The 20046-nt window shown below is 32.8% G+C and overlaps 1 protein-coding gene across 10 annotated transcripts in view; it reads right to left on the bottom strand.

Moving 5' to 3' along the window:
• Window positions 1-5614: 5614 nt before the first annotated feature.
• LOC116337855 (polypyrimidine tract-binding protein 1) overlaps window positions 5615-20046 on the bottom strand; it is a 198072-nt gene continuing 183640 nt past the window's right edge. For all 10 annotated transcript variants that reach the window (XM_031762793.1, XM_031762796.1, XM_031762797.1 and 7 more), the window contains 4 exons: window positions 10839-10931; window positions 10137-10353; window positions 8925-9002; window positions 5615-8707 (listed from right to left, as the gene is read on the bottom strand). In XM_031762793.1, coding sequence (XP_031618653.1) covers window positions 8575-8707; window positions 8925-9002; window positions 10137-10353; window positions 10839-10931 — 521 coding nt within the window. In that variant the 3' untranslated portion in view covers window positions 5615-8574. The remainder of the gene's footprint in view (window positions 8708-8924; window positions 9003-10136; window positions 10354-10838; window positions 10932-20046) is intronic.

Genomic DNA, 20046 nt, shown 5'->3' with positions numbered 1-20046 from the left:
AAAAGATATATATTTTCAACTTATTTACTGATTTGCAATTAATATATATGCCTCTTCAATATTTCATTTCTATATGATTGTTTAATTTAACTAAACGATTATTTCATTTATTCATTTATTATATTCACAAACACAGACGCACATACAGTGAAATATTATTAGACCGCGATAGTGAGTGATTGAGTGTATGTGTGTGTGCTTGTGTGAGAGAGAGGGTGGGGGGAATGAAGATGAGCTAATAATTTGTGCAAATCTTCATTTGATCGTTTTTTCTAATCCAACAGAACAGAAGGTAAACGTGATAATAAACGATAATGGAGCTAAAGAAAAGAGACTTTCTAACATTTTAATATCATCACATGTAATCACATGTAAATCAAATGATTTCACTGAGTGATCAAATGATACATACATTCTTCTATAATCTAGATTTATATGCTTGTTCCATTTATTTACTTATTTATTTATTTTATCATTCGTTTCTTCCATGTATTATCTGTACGTACACAATCATTTAAAATCGTGCGTAAGTGTGCGACTGTGAGATCGATCCGCTTATTAATTCATCAGACTAATTTACATAGTTTCTTCTTCATTGGAGTTTGATTTTCAATCGCTTCTCCTCCCCCCCCACCACATCCACTTTTTATTTAATAAATATGTATGTTTCACCTGTACCGTGGGGTGGATGGGAGTCTGAACATATTCATTATAAGTTGATATAGATACAGTTTTAATATTTAAAAATTCACCTCTAATATGTATATAATATAATTTATATATATAATTTTTCTTACATTCTTTTGCTTCCATCGTCACCAAAATATTCTCATTCATTTGATAAATGTACATACTTAATGATTTTTGATTGATTCAACTATGTATATAGTAGTTTTTTCTGTGTGTGTGTGTGTGTCTGTGATATTTCGAGTCAACTGTGTTCATGTCGTTTATTTAAACCATGTGCACTGATATGCACATGCACACACCATCTGATTTTCAGCATGGAGCAATTTCTCTCATTCCGTTGCTGTTGATTTCCCTCACTGCTTTTGTGTATGAAAGCTGGATGTGAGTGTGCTTTTTTGTGTGTACCTGTCTTTCATATCGTACTTATTAAATATGTACGAATTCGAATATCGATTGCATTGAATGCCGAATAAACGATTTTGTTCATTTTGCAATTTCATCTTGGAGCCACATTTTGAGCGATATAGCAACCCGAGCTGATGTCATGCATTCCATTTTGCAAAATTGTAACAGTTTGTAATAGTTTGTAAAAGCTTTAAATTTAAAGGTGTTTGCAAGCAAAATTTAATGAAATAAGACATTCCATAGGAATTCATACGTTTCATTTTGTTTTTATTCGCCAAACAATTGCGAGACACAGAGCAAGAATTTGATCAAAGAGAAAATCAAATGAATTGTGGCTTGCTTGATTTCAGTGATTGGTCGATTATTTATTTTTACTGCCAACCGTTTTTATTGTATTTATTCATGCAGCAGTAAATTCTTGACTGATTGAATTGAAATCCTGGTGTGTTTTGTGCGCGAATATGTGAGTGTCCGCACTGTGTGCGCACTCCATAATTCAATTTTCAGGTAGGAGTTTCCACACCAAGTTTTGATGGTTTCTTTTCAACTAGAAATCATTTCATTGCATTTTTGTTTGCTCATTGATGAATTCATCATTCTCTTTTATTTTTCGCACTATATTATTATGTAGTTTTATTCGTTTCGTTTGTAGATTATTTGTTTTTTTTTTTAGAACTGTTGTACAAAATGCACATTGTATGCACAGTAAATAAAAGGACATCATTACAAATGATGTCGTGGTTTTGTCATAGGAATCTTCCATAATTCATGATGGTTTCGATCTATTTCCGTTCTAAATTCATGATAGCTGACAAATTATAAGCGATTTTAAGCCATGTGTTGTATTGCCACCGACTGCATGAGAGAGAAAGAGATGGTTTTGCTCTTTGGTTGGTATGAGTTTTAAAATAATACTTTCTACAGCACGACAGCTTCAAATCTCTCATACAAAATGCTGAAAATGATGCGATGATTTGGACGAGAAAAGCGGATCGACCATAATAAGCTCAGCTTTCTGTTAATTTGATTATTTAAAGTGAAACGTTAAGGCAGAATATTTCATTGATTTTCATAGATCTGAAAATTACAAACTATTCGTCTCAAAAAGTCCGATTTGTGGTGTGAACTTTAATCGGCGTATGCAAATTTCGATAGCACCAGAGCTAAAATGAAACAAAAACTGCATGAATGCGAATTCTGAGAATCTGTAACGTATTTGATGTTGTGTGTAGAATACATTGTAGTTTTGGGCTTGAAACGTGATATGTGCTGCTTTCACGAAAAATGAGCAAACGAAAACTAGGTAAATATTAGATATGGTGAAAGCAAATTCGACATGAAAAATTTGCCAGGAATCATAATACACTGAAACTGACATTGAAATACGTATATTACAACGGACTGCCACGCGGTAGTGTACCATGCATGCAAAAAAAATGATGACGCAAACTTTTGAAATCCTTTTAGCAGCTTTTTTTTTCTCGGCAAGAACCCTATCACGCTCTCTATCAAGTATCAACGATAGCATTTCAATTTATAATGAAATCGGTTTATGTTGAAAACACAAAACTTTTGCATCATTTCCATTTTATATTCATGTGGAATCATTTCGTTCAGGTGCTACCGGAGTATAATAGGCGCGCGAGAAAACGCTACTCAAATAAACAGTTCCGCATGGAAATAAAGAAATCCGAAATTAGCAAGTAATTTGACTCCTGGCGGTGATTTTAGCCACAATAATAATTTTCTGTTCGTTGAGTCCATTTTGTGCACCAGTTAATCCTTTTAATTTGTGTGGCAAATCAATTCTCAAGACAGAAATTCACGAACAACAACAAGAAACACAAGTTTTAGATCAGTCTGTAAACATACATTTCGATTTTCTATATTGTGAATGTTTCTGGCGTCATGACTCAAGAGTTTGGTATGAGCCTTGAATATTTGAGAATTCAAAGAAATTCAACGACCATTACAATGTTACACTTTTTTCCATTGATATATGAATATCATACATTCGACAGTTTTCAGGGGGAATTTAATCTACTTTTTATCTGCTGTTTTTTCGTTTCTTTCTTTCTCTCTCCCTCTCTCTCTCTCTCTCTCGATCTCCCTTCGTTTCCCCAAACGTTGCACTCACCGTAGAAACTTTGTTATTTTCTTATATAGATGCTTCCGTGCGAGAACTTAATAAATGAAATAAGAATAGTTTTAGCTAGATGTAAGACGATATATAAGAAAGGTAAGTTGAAAATAATGGTATAGAGTAATTAAATGTATTGTATAGAGCTAAAAATACGAGAAATTTGATTGTCGATACAAGCAATATGTTTGTGTTTCCTTCTATCAAATTTATCTTTTCAACTATCGTCAGATTATCTGACTTTGACACGCACGTCTCTTTCAATTCGAGTGTGTACTTTTTTGAAATACTGATTGCATTAAGTTCGAATATTAATTCATTAAATCTCATCACATCCAATGAGAAACGCGCTTTACTCGGTGTTTTCATTGCGTTATGTGCAGTAAGTGCACGACACAAAAAAAAACGGAACGTAATCTAAAGTTATTTGAAGTAAACCATGTCATGTTGACCACTATACGTCCCTTTTGGACAATAATAGGTTATTTTTCCAAAAAAAAAACCATTCAAACGCTGTCGATCATTGAATGTTTTTCAATCACTTGTGCTTCATTCTAGCGAGAGGTAAAGCGCTGCATTTCGACTACTCTTGATATGACAAAAAGGATTTTGATTGTCCTTGCGATTGTGTAATTTCTCATTATCTGTTTTACGTTCAGTCATACTTATAGATTGTTGTTTAGCAATTATTTACAATTTTCCTTTTAGACGATAAACCTTGTGTTCAATTATTATTTGTTTTAATTTACAAGACCTACGGATTGTCTGCTAGCGAAACGATGTTTAACTAAAAAATAGTGTCTAGTGTTATTTGTGGCTCCGATGAACATATTTTTTCTTTAAATTTCATATGGGAGGTTTGTGAATTCGTTTCACCACTTGCGCAAAGTTCAAATTCACTAGTTACAGGCGATGGGTTAAAATATATATTTCGGAAGATTTTTTTTTTTGCGTGTGTCCATTTATTTTTTCAAAATTATTTCAAGTTATCTCGATTTTCATCAGCCGCTCGATTTTTGTTGTCTCTATATTGGGGTGAAATACATATTTTCTCATGCCATTTAATCTATTTTTATTAATCACTTCTTCTTATCGCTTACAACCCAAAATTTCACTTGAAAATAAGTGTTCGAATGCATTTCAATAATGGCACTTCAAATTGATTATGCAATATCAAAATGTTATCATCGAAATGCAGACGATTCGCATGAGACACATAACATTATTATTTTGTTGAATATCTGAATATAAGATTGGCCATCAGCGATGACATTCTTAAGTATCCAAAGCAATATTGTATTAAATTCGGATTTTGTATGTGTGTACAATATTCTCCACTCATAGACTCTCTATCGTTCTCTTCCTGATTCTTCGGCGTCTGCTGAATATATCTTTAAACGCTGTTCATTTTTTTTGGTTGTTCTCTTCGTTTATTTTTAAAACGTACTCAATGTTGGAATAACTGCTATGCAATTTTCTATGGTCGTGCTTAAGATTTGATTTCGGTATTCATGCATTAATCAAAAATTTAATTTCCAACAAAAACCGAGAGTATTTAGTTTTTGTTATCACACATCTCTTTTATTTTTCAAAAAGTCCAAAGGCATATTGATCAAGTGTGAATAGTCAAAATAAAATGGAAACCGACAAGATTTTCTTCATGAAATAAGGTAAACTGGTGGGAAACAAAAGCCAAAAAATGAATTATCAGAATAAAAAAAAAACAAAAAAAAACGATAGTGGGGAAAAAATATATATAAAGTAAAAAATAAACAACAACAACAAAAAAAAGTATAATTTGTATCAAGTGATTATATTATTCAATAAAAAAAATACAGAAATAAAATTTTGACAATAATACAATTCAGATAGTAGTAGTTATCAAATATTCGAAGCTAGCTGAGTTTTAGTTCTTTGTTTTTAAACGAAGAATGTGTGTAAAAATCAAACAAACGTCATTCATCGCTCTTTCTAGTGTTCATTTCGGTTATGTTGGAGCCAAAAGAGCCGCAAAAGTGACAAAGAATCTCTGCGAAACTTACTTCGAAAAGCGATGCTCTTCATTCAACAACTGTGTCTACTATATTTCTTATTCTTCATCTTCGCTCCATCATTGTGTGTCATTTCTCGAGTGTCATTGGCTTTGCAGCCATGGATCCTCGATCGAGAAGAGTATCGCTTCGCAGACAATCTTTCGTACATAACAAGAGTTGTAGCTGTCTTTTATTCATTTTTTTAAACGTATTATTTTTTTTGTATACTTAACACATAGTATAGATTTGTAGATAGTATAGTATTTTCTTTCTGATTTTTTTTTTTTTTTCATTTCCTTTTATCTTCTACTAGATTTTGTCCGAAAAAAAAATACAACGCTTGGTATTTGAAATAAACAATTTTATAGTGTTCACATTTTTGTCGGATATTGTTTTCTCATCCGCTAGAATCAATAAATTTGTTTTAAATTGTCAGTAATTACTTGGTCGATTGTATGCTAAATATAATTTTCTTCAATTTTTTTGTTGCTCATTATTTTAATCTGATTCGTGATCGAATACTAATAATATTATGATTATCTTTAGTTGATTACCAAATATTTGATTGTCTAGAAATTTGAAAGAGAAAAATCAGCATATGGTTTTTCTTTTGAGTGAGTTGATTCACTAGAATAATAGTTATAGTTTGATAATAATAGTTGTTTTCTATTATTATTTGTGTGTGTGTTTTTTTTGTTTCATCCACGTTTTTAAGAATAGATTTTTTTTTTTTTGTAAATATTTATCAAATTCTGAATGAAATGATAGAGTTTGCTAGTTAAAAAATAAAAAGAAAATTTTCTGTGTTGTATGCATGTGGAATTTAATTCGAGAGACCGATAACAAAACCAGCACTAAACATTATAGCCTTACAAAATAAATGAGGTTTGATTAAGCTGCCTTCAATATGCTTTATTCCATATTTGATTTGTTGTCTGTCAACGGTCTTTCGGTTTTGTGGGTGTATGTGTGTAGAGAAAAATTCTTTCACACTGACATGCTTCCATTGTCTCTCTTGATTCGTGTCTAAATCATTCGAAAACAATACACTTATTTTGTATATATATATGAAATGAAATAAAAACAACCGTTTCTTTTCGAAATGTGTAATAAAATGTATGTGACAAAAATGGTTCGGGCATTATTAGCAGAACGTACCACATTGTGATTGCATCAGTTTGATCTTGTTTGGTTAACTAATTGGTTTGCGTAAATTGTTCATCGTATAAATGTTTGTGACATGAACGTCGTTCGCAAACATTGTTTGTGTGCCCATTTGATTTGTGCAAACTTTTTATTACCAGTGTGAAAAGCATAAAGAGCGAATAAACGGCCAAATAAACGGTTTTGAAACTAAATTATGTTGAGGTTAAAAAGAAGTGAGTCGGAGACAGAAAGAACAGAAATCACACAAAATCGTCACCATGCGAACTTATTTCAGCCCTTTGTGCTATGTGTGTGTGTGTGTGTCTGTGTCATACTTTGTCATTTATTCTTCAAATTGCTTTAAACAAATGTTGTTTTCACTTCATTTCATTCCACAGTTGCCATAACATTCGATCTATACATTACATGTATAATTTAGTTGCATCTCGTTTCATGTTTTTTTTTTTATTTAAACTATTAGATAGATTTTCTCTCTTTCTGACAGATCTATTTGTATATGAATAGATGCCTAAACGTTGATTTTAAATCAATTATTTCGCTTATAAATTACATATATTTCACTTAATGCCCAGTAACGCGCATATTACACGAGCTTCATCATTTTCATTTTTTTTTTAATCAATGTATTGCGTCTCTTTTCGACAATTCTTACTCAAAAATTTATCAATACTATTATTAGGTTTTAACCTATTTAATTTTTGCATTTCTTATTCGTCATCTTGATGTTGCAATTATCGTTTAATTAATCATTTAACGTTTATTTTACTTGTTTTGTGTTTGAATGAGTTGTTGCTTGTTGTAGGTAAATTTATTATAATATATTCCTTTTTCAATGATATTATTGTAAAAAAAGGTTTGATTTTCTCTCTGCTTCTTTATTTTCTTTTCATTTTTCCTTTTCTTTTAACTTCTTCATCTCTCTAGTTTATTATGTATAAGACGATTATTATTTGTAATTTATTTATTTTTTTAATCAGTCGCTGCAAGACTTATTTCTGCATCCATTCAGCTCAATTCTTCACAGATTGATGAATGGCTCGATTCAGTTCAAGATGGACTCGTGCTTTCAAGTGGATCAACTACTGTTGTTCATCGTTATTCGTTTATTCTTTCTTTTGTTTTACTCGCCATCAGTTTCGTTTTATACACAACATTTCTATTTGTATTTATTGTATATAGTAGTGAAAATATAAAAAGTTTAAGATGTTACGTGTAAATTATATGTGCATGCAATGCATGTATTGACATGCATTGGCATGTATAATGTAATAGTTATTATCATCATGTTGTGTGGGTGTGTACGGGTGCACAACGGTCTCGGTAAAGGTATCGCAGATACGAATGTTTATCATGCATGCCAGCCGAACAAATGCCAGCATAAATGCTTGCAGATCCAGTTATAATTAATATATTCTTATTAACTGCAGCCATGTTGTCGGTAATAACGGAGATTTCCCAATTTCATATTTCCTCTTTAATTTTTGATTATTTTTTTTTTGAGTCTGGTTGTTTGTTCTTTTTAGCGCTTTCCTTTTCATTATTTTCCTTCGCTTCTCTTCTATTCATTTTTCTCCTTCTTGATTGATTTTATTTCATCTCGTTTTGTTGTTGTTCTTTTTACAATTACATTTACGAACATCGTAATGCATATATTTTTCAAGTAAAATCACTGAATCTTAGACGATGTTCAGTTTTAATGCTGCATTTATTATTCTTTTTGTTTTCCCTATTCTTTTTTTAGCGATATGAAAACAAAATGTGCTTTGCATAAAAAGCTTGAAAGTAATACTATAAGATTGAACTTGATATATCGGTAGAGAGAGAAGGAAGTAGCGAAAAGTGAAGTGACTTCGAAATATATATGTATATATTCTTTTTCATCTTGTTCTCGATTATAATTTTTTTTTCTCTGCATTTAATTAACATCTAGTTGTTGCACAAAATTGTAAATTGCTGACGATGTGGACATAAGTTAGCCAAAAACTAAAACACCGCTCTCATTTGCGTTGATGTCTGTGTATATGTGTGTATGCGTTAAATTGGGTTGTGTTGCAGACACACGATGTTTTTTTTTTTTCGTTTTGCGTTTCGGTGGTTGTTTTTTTTTTATTTTAGTTTTTGTTTTGTTTTTATTCCAATTTAAATGTTTGATTTCGAAAAACTGACACGTAAATGATTCGAATCAGACAATTGATAATTGTGCATTTTCATTAAAGCCAATACCGCTTCGTCCACTGAGCTCAGCTGAAGCAAAGCCATCTTCCGGTCCTTACTGTTGTTGTGTACATATTCCATTGGAAAAGAAACAGAAAAATAAAACAAAATAAAACACGTGTCAAAAAAACGAATGAAATATTGAGAAAATGATAAAATGTCAACTAAAAATCAAAGTGATTGAAATCAACCACAATATTGTCACCAAAACACCCGAACAATAAACTTAACTAATTAAAATTAAAAACAAATTTTTGTTTCAGAAATTTACTTACGGAAAGAATTTAAATGCTTTAACTTCAAAGCTATTTTTTGTGAATGCTTCTCGAATGTCTTCTTCAGATACAGTAGTTCTGCAATAAATTAGAGAGAATGTTGCGCTTTAGATATAAGAAAAGATTGGAATGTTTTATGTTGTGATGGTATGAATCGAAACGACAAATGTATTCGAATTGTAGTAGTAAGTGAAAAGAGCTTATTAAATGCATGATCATAATTCAAACAAAATAAAATCGAATTGATATGTTTTGAATATGATGTGTTGATGTATTAAGTTGTCGGTTGTGAACATATTTGTTAAACACCAATATCAATGAAAAACAACAACATTCACAGTTGTAGCTGCAAAAAGGAGCTAAATCGCTTGCGTTCACATTAATTTGGCCAAGCTGTTGAAAATTTCTGTTGATTTTGTTATTTACACAATTCCAGGCCAAAATCGAAAAATACGCGCGATATGCCCTTATTCACAACTTAAACAATACAAATGTTCCTTTAATGACTGGCTCTTCTACTTAAACACTTTTGAAATACGAATCTAAATAGAAATGAAGCGTACATTGATCGCAATGTGAATGAGTCGTGCTATTATTTTAAGACATATTTGGCCGACATGCGTCAGGCAAAAGTAAAGCACATTTCTACGCCAAGGAAATGTTCACTATAAAATGTAATTTACGCAGCAAAATGCTATATACTTCATTTCATGGTGCACCAAATGAAAGTACTAAATAAATATAAATATTATGGGAATAGTTTTAGGAGCAAAAAGTATAAAGTCCCACAGTATGCAATTCTAAATCGGGTTTTCTTTCTATATCTCCATCTCTCTTTTGCTTTTCATCGATGTTCATTTACGTACGTGCGTTGAAAAGACAGAGAGAGATAGAGAGAGGGAGAGAGTGAGTGGTGTTCGTTTGATGACGAAGACGATGATGATGACGAAGTTCATTGTGCAAAGGTATCTACCACTTTTACGAATACATGTGTATGTAAGTAGCGAAATGAGAGTAGCCCAAAAGCAAACAGTTACCAAATTGAAAATTAACAAAGGGTTTAAGAGAATAACGATACAATGAGGAGGCGCCGCACCGATATGGCACGGGTGTGTGTATGTATGTGTGGCAGTGATGAATACAATGTGAATATAAAGTATGTGCGTGTGTGTGTGTGTGAAAGAGAAATAGAAATAAAGCCAAAGTACTTACGGAATGTTGCTTAAATGTAAAGTTGCTGATGGTGGATAAATATTTTGATAATTTTTGCTGCCAGGCTTTTTAAATCTGTGCAATGGATTTTGTGCATAGTCACGCGTTAAGCCAGCATCAGGTTGACCTTCTTTTGGCAGTTGAACAGCTTGATGTTTACTAGCCATTACTCGAATTGCTTTACCCCATAGACGAAGCTTATCCAAATGAGTCATTGCTATTTGTCCGAAAGTGGGAAAGAGAAAAGGCAACAAAAAAACACACACAAAGATATTATGCATATATAGAGTAAGAGCGAAATAAATAGAAAGTGGAACATTTCAGATGGTTTTAATAGCACAATGTGTGCGACACAATTGATGATTATGATGAAGGAAAGAGAAAACAATTACGAAATGAAAATTAAGATAAAAACTTTCAAATATTTGGCGCTTGGAAATTTGTTACGAATTTATCGAGAAACATTACTTCAATTTCAATGAATTTCTCCATTGAAACTTAATGAAAGTATTCGATCGATGAAACATGTGTTCATATTTGAATTTCGACTCGCTATTTCCAAAAGCATTCCATTGCGCACTTTATAATTTGAAAGTTTACACCTTCTTTCATAATTTAGCAAACAAATGTTTACAATGCTATGGCGTTAGTGGTTTTTCTTTTGTTTGATCATTTTTTGACAGTGTCATCATATATACTCACCCAAATACGCCTGATGTTGTTCAGCCATTTGAATTAGTGCCGAGTCCTTTTTGTTGTACAGAATTTTTACACGTTGTACATCACCATAGACACCTGTGATAATGCGACACATTCGAATACATGATTATACGGAAAAATATTCATTTTATACATGAAATTGCCCTCAGAGAGTGACTCCAAAGAAAAAAAAAAAAAAAAAATTCGATTCGTTTGGGAATTTGAAAAATACAGAAAAAAAAAAAACAAAAGAAAATTGAAGGCGATGTGTTATTGATATTGTTATGAAAACTGTAGAATGAATACAGAATCGCTATTTTGTTTTGGATCAAACACAATCATAGGGTCGATCTCAATAAAGTTTTGTGTTGCTTTGATGATGGAGAGAAAAAAATGGCACCAAGTTTTGTCATTTATTCCATAGCAAGAAAGAACTAATATAAATAATGAGATATACTTTTCCTTTATATCTAACGATTTATACCCTTCAGTCTATTCATAATGAATTATCACAGATTTCCAACAACAAATATTGACGTGGAACGCAAGAAAGCTGTACAACTCGTATCATCAAAGAGCATTCCCGTTCAGAATAATTATTCAAACATTTTCGCTGAATTATTTTAATAACCATTTTAATTTATTAGAAAAATCCTTCTGGTATTTTGTATTCCGAGCAATGATGACAGTAACGATGAAAATTGATGAAAAAGTGCGTTTGAGTTTTGAAATGACTAAGCCAAAGTATGGCCAACAACAAAAGATAGTCAAAGAACAAGATAGGAAGGAATTTTCGTTTAAAAAATGGAAGCGAATATATGTCGCTAATGTGAAATGTCTGTGTAAAATGTGCGCTGAACAATTTTTTTTTTTGTTTATTCATTTCTGTGTAAGCTTTATGCATTCGAAACTTTACGCCACTTATGTTGATATGCAATCACTGGTTTACACTTGTTTTTTTTCGGCTATTTTTCCCTTAGACATTTTTGACGATCCTCTTTGCTATCGTAGCAACTGATGCTGAAAATGCGTTTTATTTCACAGATTATCGCGCACGTATGCTTTTACACCGTACTGTGTCTGTTTTAGTGACTAAGCGAAATCGTACCACATACATTCTTTGTAAATTGAGATATTTTCTTTTTCTTTTTCTATTTGTTTCTCAAGTTTTTTTTTTACTTTCTATGCCGGCTATTTTTCCACATTTTTAGTTACATCTTTTTTATGCTCGCCGGTCGAGCATATTAGCGATGAAAGGAAACTCGAAACATCCAGAAGAAGAAGATGAAGAATAAGTTAAGAAAAAACATGGTAAACGATTGCCACAGTTATGGTAAAACGCACAAATGGGGAATGAAGGTTAGGAGAAAAAAAATGTCAACCATAAGATTCGTTAGGGATTTTATAATCACATCAAAAGATATTTCATTCATTTTTATATTATCTGTGTCACATTAACATGAAAGTAATAATAAGCCATAAAGAAAAAAATCAGACATTTATCCAAATTCGTTTGACGTTTTTCTCCGAAACAAGACAAGGGGCAATGTGATATGATTTGATTGTTTTTAAGCAACGGTTAGGAAATGAGACTTAATTTTCTGTTGACAAGATATCCTACAATTATGACTTATCTTTGGTCGTGCGTTTATAAAAGATCGCCGCTACCAACCGAAAAATAAAACACCGCCAATGGTTTTGTGTAATTTTGGGTAAACTAGGACCCTTCGTCTTTAAAATGCACATTTTTTTCAACCAAACAGTGTGTGTTTGCAAGTGGTTTTATATAAGACCTCTGTGGACCTCTGTGTCTTGAATTAAAAGAGTAAAAGAGAAACTAAAGAAAAAGGAAGTGCTAACAGTTAACGCTTCTGTGTAAAATACAATGAGTGTCGATGGTATGAAACTTCATCGCATTGGTTAACAAAAATTAACATTTCCAGCGTTGATCTTTTGATGTCATTCGCTTTTTTAATCATTAAAATTGGTCCTTTACAATTCGCTATTTGTGTCTCTGTGTGTCAAATTTCATAGAAAATTAATCAAATGTAACCTTTCAAACAGTTTTCGGTCTCCTGAACCAATGTATTGTGCATATAATTTGCTTGTGGAATCCATTACCATTTGACCGATATTCCATTTGTTTATGAAGAACAGTTATATTTGTGTTACGATGAATCGATTTAAATTATTTATTCACTAAATCGTATTTAAGTATTTAGTTTGATGCCAATTAACTATTAATCATAATTTAATGTTTGTCGTTGAAAAAATCGATTTTGAGCAAATATATTTAAAAGATATTAGTTAGTAGCATTCGTTTGATGATTAAATTCATTTGGCCAACTTTATAGAAAGAAGCGAGCACTCAATTTTAGCGGAACTATTTTGAAATGGAACAATTACATGATTAAATGGTCAAAATCTTTTCACACGGAACGTGTATTCCATAATAATGTTGGAATTTAATTTTTATTTTCTACTTGGATGCTTTTGTTTCCATCCGAGCAGCATCCGAGTTGCAAAATTATGTGACGTTTATTTTATAAAATCGCAGCATGAGAAACACACCCCACAACAATGTATATAAAACACATTAAGCAGATTGTTTACACCAAATTAAATGAATGGATCCGAAAACGCTACGGAAATACCATCTAAATAGACGATAATTTGTTTTGAGGTTCCGTGTATTGTGTAGCGATTGTGTAAGACACGCTCATTATTCAGTTCATGTTCGTGCATCCTTTTTTTCCCCTGATGCATTACATTTACGCTTTGCTGTGATACGCCGTGGCAAACAATAAAAGTCAAGAGCTCTTTGGGTTGACACCATCCTCTGTTTCGATATTTGTTAAAAATTCGCTTCGAAATATTGGAATTTCGCCAAACTTAAACAATTGCATTTTATAATTCTTAACCAAATTTGAGCGAAATAAATGTCAACCAAATGAGATATAGTGAAAAGTTTTTCATCAATCGATTGATAGTGAGACAGAGAGAGAGAGAGAAAGAATATAGCCAAAAGGCATACTTTTACGTTGTTATTCATTCCAATTGGTATGTATAAGATGTGAATGAGTCACATTCACTCATATGCCATTCAGTATTTTAATTCGTCTAATTTAGCAATTCGATCGTGTTCAATTGTTATATTTGTTGCAATTTATATAGCGTTCATGCATTGTCGCACACAGAACAGTCGATTTTACTGTTGCAAATAAACTTATTGTTAAAAGCAGCAAAAGACTCTCTACCTGAATAAAGATGTGAGTTTCCATCTTCTTAACATTCTATCTTTGTGCCGTCTATTCGAAAAATGATGGAAAAGAGGGACGGAAAACAAAATGAAATGAAATAAAATAAAGAAAATAAAAAGCAACATTAAAAGTTGTGTACAATAGCTTCAGTTGCTATGATAATAATAATAAAGAGCTTGAGTAGTGAAGAGAAAACGATAGAAAATGTTCAAGTCTTATATTTTTCACGACAACTCTTCGAATCATTTCGATTATTCCATTTTGTATTTCATTTTAATGCATATGTGGAATGTGGATTCCGTACATATTCATTTAATGAACGGGAGTGATATGGAACAAAATCGGAGAATGTATTGACTATATGCACCACTATATAAACGCAACGCATTCATACATAGACTAGTAACTCAAGAGAAAGGATGCTTTTTGTAAAGTGGGTACACCACATGCATACACACCGTTAGAAACTGAGGAGTAGCACAATCCAAAATGAAGAGCATGTGAAATAAAATAGAGGAAAAAATATATATATCGAGCAAAAAATTTCACCGGCAGCTGAAATATTGTCGCAGAGGACTGTGAACCCCGCATTTCGCGTTCTTTCCTTGTGTCAATGTATATGTGTGTGTGCCACTGTGTGCTATTCACATTGTATCGACAATGTTATGCGCCTTTGTCTCCACGTGTCAGGTAAAAAAATTCGTTCTACGTTTTTCCCATTTCCCAATGAGATTCACTTCTTTTTATCCTGTAAAGTGGCTGCATGTGTGTATCGTTCACTAGTAATTGGAAAATCATCTCATCAATTTTATTTTTATCAAAAAAGCGTAAAAAAATTTTCTTCTTTGACGGATACATGCGCACACACATATGAAAGCCGCGATATATGCTTTTTATATTGATATTTATTTCCTCTCGGTCTCTTTTGCATTTGGCTCATGAAAAATTCTTAAGTGTGTTGGATGGATCGGTTTATTTCAATCTTTCTGCAATTAACACGTACTCGATAGATTGATGTAAGTGTGGAGATGCAAACCGCGAGCAATGTGACACATACGAACGCCATATATTACTCATTAAGAGATTGTTACACGTAAGGTGGCAGTTTGCGTGGTTTTAATTAACTCACAAATGCGAGTGACTAACATTACCGCAAGCAAATCGATTTAGTTGTGCATCAATTTGTGGCCATTTCCCACCAAAATTGATACATTTCATATTTCACGAGATGTTGTAGAGACATACATTATAATTTCGAATTGTGCCAATCAAAAGGATTTATTATTCGCATCATTATACGAGCATGTAATTAGCACGAATATGAAATATGTGTTTGTTTGTCACGAATATCATAGCCCACAGATGTGTTTGTAAAATTTTGGTTTTGTGTTTTTTTTTTTTCGAAATATCCCAGAGAAGACAGATTGATAAGCGCATTATTGCGGGAAAAAGCACACGCTCACACATTTTATTCGTTATGCCCATTTTGGGAAAAGAATGGGTGCATTTTTTTCACTGCCGGTGTTTGCGTTCGTGTGTGTGTGTGTGTCTGTAAAAGTCAGTATCACTTGTACTATACAAAATTGGATCAACTTTAGAGATTGTCGAACACACAACAATTTTAATGAGGTAAAAGTTTTTAAATTGGTTTTATTTTCATTGTTCGACAAAAATATTCAATAGCTTGTTGCGACAGGGATTTCATATAAAAAAAATACAGATGACGTTCGGCTGCCGTGTGTTTCTTGTTTTCTTTTTTTATTATTTCTCTCTATCTCTTGTTTACAAAAGCTTCTGCAACAAAAAAAATTGTATGATACATAACACAGAGAATATTCGCTTGACATAAATATAACCTGTAATGATACCCTCATTTGACTTTTCTACCGTTCGTTCGACATTCTTTATTTCTTTGTGTGCCTGCTGAGAATCTGTAAAGTTGAGACAATGTTACATTCCTGTCTCACTTTCGTTTATTGTTTGTTGGATATTTCTTTCACCTCTCTCCCCACACTGTAATGATGAGGTGCACTCTGTTCACGCAAAATGCTTATGCGAAAGCGCACATTGTTCTTGTTCCTACACATCCTAGTAGCAATATAGCAATATCGGACCAAAATCCCGTTCTCGCATAAAAAACAAATATATTAAATGGTAAACAAGGCCTTTAAAATTATATCGAACCTTTTGACGAAATAAATTCGGGAGGCTCGACTTTTTCACACTAAACGCTGTTGCCGGATGTTATTGAAAAAGTTTTTGTTCAATTTTTCCTACTTCCGATTTAATTCAATCGGTTTGGGTATAAAAAAAAATATAAAGAAGAAGAAATCTCTTCTCGACCCGAAACTATTTGGCCGTGCCACGAAACATAACAAGCGCAAATGTTATGAGACAAATGTGCGGAAAAAGCGCAACGATAAAGGACACCAAAATGACAATCACTTTAGAGTTGAACATGTTTATTCTCATTCTACTTCTTTATTTCGTTTTGTTAATTGTGTAGTTGAGTTGAATGGATCGCTTTCAAAATGTACTTCCTCTCTGTTCGTATTTGAATGGGTTTTCAATTATTGATCGGAGCGGAGAAAGAAATTGGGTGCACCTATGTATGCGGTCGTTTAGCTTAGTTTCAGCTAGTTCAAAATAAAACGGTGCGACCATAGAAGTGAATTGAACAACTCGAACACTGGATCGAATGATAGAGAAAACACATTTGAAATAGTCAAGTAGTGGGTTTCGATTGTTCAAAACTCTGTGAACCGGTCACTATGATAAAAAGGACACTTATCTTATGTAGTGCACAATGTTGCTTTCTCGTAAAAAGATTGATTTCAATCTTGTTCGTTTTATATTTTGTTGATGGAAATGGCAACCTCAATGAACGTTATAAATCTATCCAGTCATCCTTATCCATCAGTTATAATGATTTTGTTCCGTGCGTCAATGCGTGTTATTTAAGGCACTGTGAACGACACGAATTCACATCATTATTCAACGGAAAACTAGTTGTTGATGCAGTTGATCGAGCAATTGGAATGAAATGAACAAAAAAAAAAACAACCGATTGAACATGAGACAGATACTAGTACAGATGACAACCAACTTGAAAGGACTTTTCCTCCGTTTAAATGCAACGATTTGGCCAATTTTCATTCAATATTTAATATCAATTTCTATTACATTATTATTGTATTTTGTAAACGTTTAACGTTCAAAGAAATAAAAAGATAGATAGACAACAGGAAACAAATCACAATCACAATACATCAATGCATATCAAAAGCAGAAACGAATCAGCTGCAATTGTCGCGTACTGTATCGATGGAACTTATCGGATTCGGTTTATCGAAATTAATCGAAGAAAAACGATGAATTTGAAAGCTTCTTCAATCCGGCAAATGAGTTCAATTTTGATGTAAGCTTTTATTTTCGTATCACTTTTAAAGAATAATCGATTTCATTGGTTATAAAAGCATGCATTTGCGATAAGTTTCAATGGTGATTGATCGCAAAATCAATTACCGCCTTCATCCATGTACATAAGAATGTATGGCACCCTATACAATGTGCACATTGTACGAGAAATTTTATATGCTTAAATTTTGTCCATATTGCTGTTCATCGGATAAATGCATATCTGTTCGATCACAGCGGACGGCAGTTCGCGCGAGTGACGAAACCACATTAGTGTGTTGAAAAGTCGAACTCGCTATATATACACGTAATATACGAAATCCAGACCTAGAAGGCCGTTGGCCCCGGTTGATGTATGGTTGGAAAGCCCTTGGGCTATAGATCAAGAAAAAATATAAAAGTTTGAAAATCGGTCCACCTGTCTTCAAAATATGGTCCTTTCAAGAAAAGGGTCAAAATTCAGTTCTACGGCCATAGATGGCACTAAATGAGGTCGTTGACCCCTGAAACTTCGATATTCGGATTCTAGAGCTCAAAACCTTTCCAACGACCCCCTAACCGTCAAAATCGATCAATCTTTTCGAAAAATTCAGCGTTTTAAAAATTTCACATGAATCCCTATGAAAAATCAAAATGTCTGTCTGTGTGTCTGTGCGCAATTTTGCGTAGTTGCGTTTGATCTTTTTACAACTTTCTGTGATTAATGTACACAAAAAACTAAGACTTTTTTGTTCCGGCACTTTTCGATTGGGCCGCCATGTGGGCCGTGGCCAACCTCGAAAAGTCACTTTTTGACTTTTGTACCTACGGTCACCGAGTTGCCTGCATGTGACACACCCCGGACATATGTATATCGTTGGAAAGGTCTTGAAGTGAGCTATCGAATGAAGCCATTTGCGGTCTAAAAATTTCAAGTTGGAGTGGCCAAACTGGCCAAAAACCAAAAAGTTACCGTTCGGCCGGACACATAACGGCTATTACCTCGAAAACAAGCTCAAGGATTTTTTTGAAAATTTCAACGATTTTAGGCCCAAGTCTAAGCTATAATATGCCGCATAGCTCATATACCAGAAAATTCTTGTTTTCAAGATATGGCCTTCGATAGTGCAAAAATGGCCAAAAATGGCCAAAAATTACAAAAAATGTTACTTTTAACATTTGAAGAATTTTATGAGCCAAAATGTGTTCCAATGTCTTTGTAAATATGCTCTGTGACTAGCAAAACAAAAATGAACAAAATATCGACCGTTTTGGATGGCTATTCCACCAAAAATCGGCCAAATGTATCAAAATTCGAATTTTCACAAAAATGTCTAGATGTATGAAATATGATATTTTAACAACAAATAACTACATGTTTGATAGTCTCCGCGAATAAGATCGATAAAATACCGAATATTATGTCCCCAGGCTAGAAGGTGGACTATCGTCGGGAGAGGTGCATGCGGTTAGTCACAAACGAAATTAAAAGAAATCTACAAAAATGTTAGTATAAATGGCAAAATATGCAAAAGGTCATGCAAAAATGGCCATTATTTCATACGGTCGCTGTGGGACCTAGACTTGACATAACCAGGACATATGCATATTCGTTGGAAAGGTCTTGAAGTAAGCTCTCGAGTAATGCCAATTGCGACTTAAAAATTTCATGTGGAGGTGGCCAAATTGGCCAAAAACCAAAAATTGACCGTTGGCCGCACACATAACGGGCATTTTTTCGAAATAGACTGCATATGTTCTTTTGAAAATTTCATCAATTTAAGCCCCAAAGATAAAAAAAATATGCATACCACACACCACGGGAATAACCACTTTTCCCCATTATGAACCACAATTTATATGATTTTGATCCAAAAATAACCTAAAAATCCATATTTTCATTGTATTTGAAAAAGGTTCAAATTCATGTTTCTTGAATCTTTAACATTGAAAATAGCGCTTACAAAACTATTGATATCAAATAAAAAACCTCTATCGAGGTGAAGAACGAGTGACGAAACCAAAATTTGAAACACAAAATTTCTGATATCAATTTTGTGACGAAAATAGTTGGTAGATATATTTTCTATGAACTGTGAATATAAACTTTATATACATTTGTATATTCGGAACGTTGCTTCATTGCGTCAGTATGAACTCAAAGTAAAAAGGAGAGAATTTCTGCAACGTTTTAAATATACAAATGTATATTAAGTTTATATTCACAGTTCATAGAAAATATATCTACCAACTATTTTCGTCACAAAATTGATATCAGAAATTTTGTGTTTCAAATTTTGGTTTCGTCACTCGTTCTTCACCTCGATAGAGGTTTTTTATTTGATTGTTTAACACATAAAATTTAGATAAGCGATGACTCTGGTATTCAATTGACTTACGATGAAATTCTTTTACTAATATTGAGTGTGTCACAATGGATCGAGAAGAGGTGTAAATTAGTATAATCGGAATAATGAAACCCATACTTACGAGTTAGATTGTCATGACACTGGTGGTGGTTGTTTGAAAGTAAGTCGGGTACATTATGATGGACA

Source organism: Contarinia nasturtii, unplaced genomic scaffold (genome assembly GCF_009176525.2).
Source record: "Contarinia nasturtii isolate CC-2019 unplaced genomic scaffold, AAFC_CNas_1.1 Cnas_scaffold_285, whole genome shotgun sequence".
Taxonomy (NCBI): Eukaryota; Metazoa; Arthropoda; class Insecta; order Diptera; family Cecidomyiidae; genus Contarinia; species Contarinia nasturtii.
Note: the sequence above shows the minus strand (reverse complement) of the source record. Positions and strands in the feature narration are given on the sequence as shown.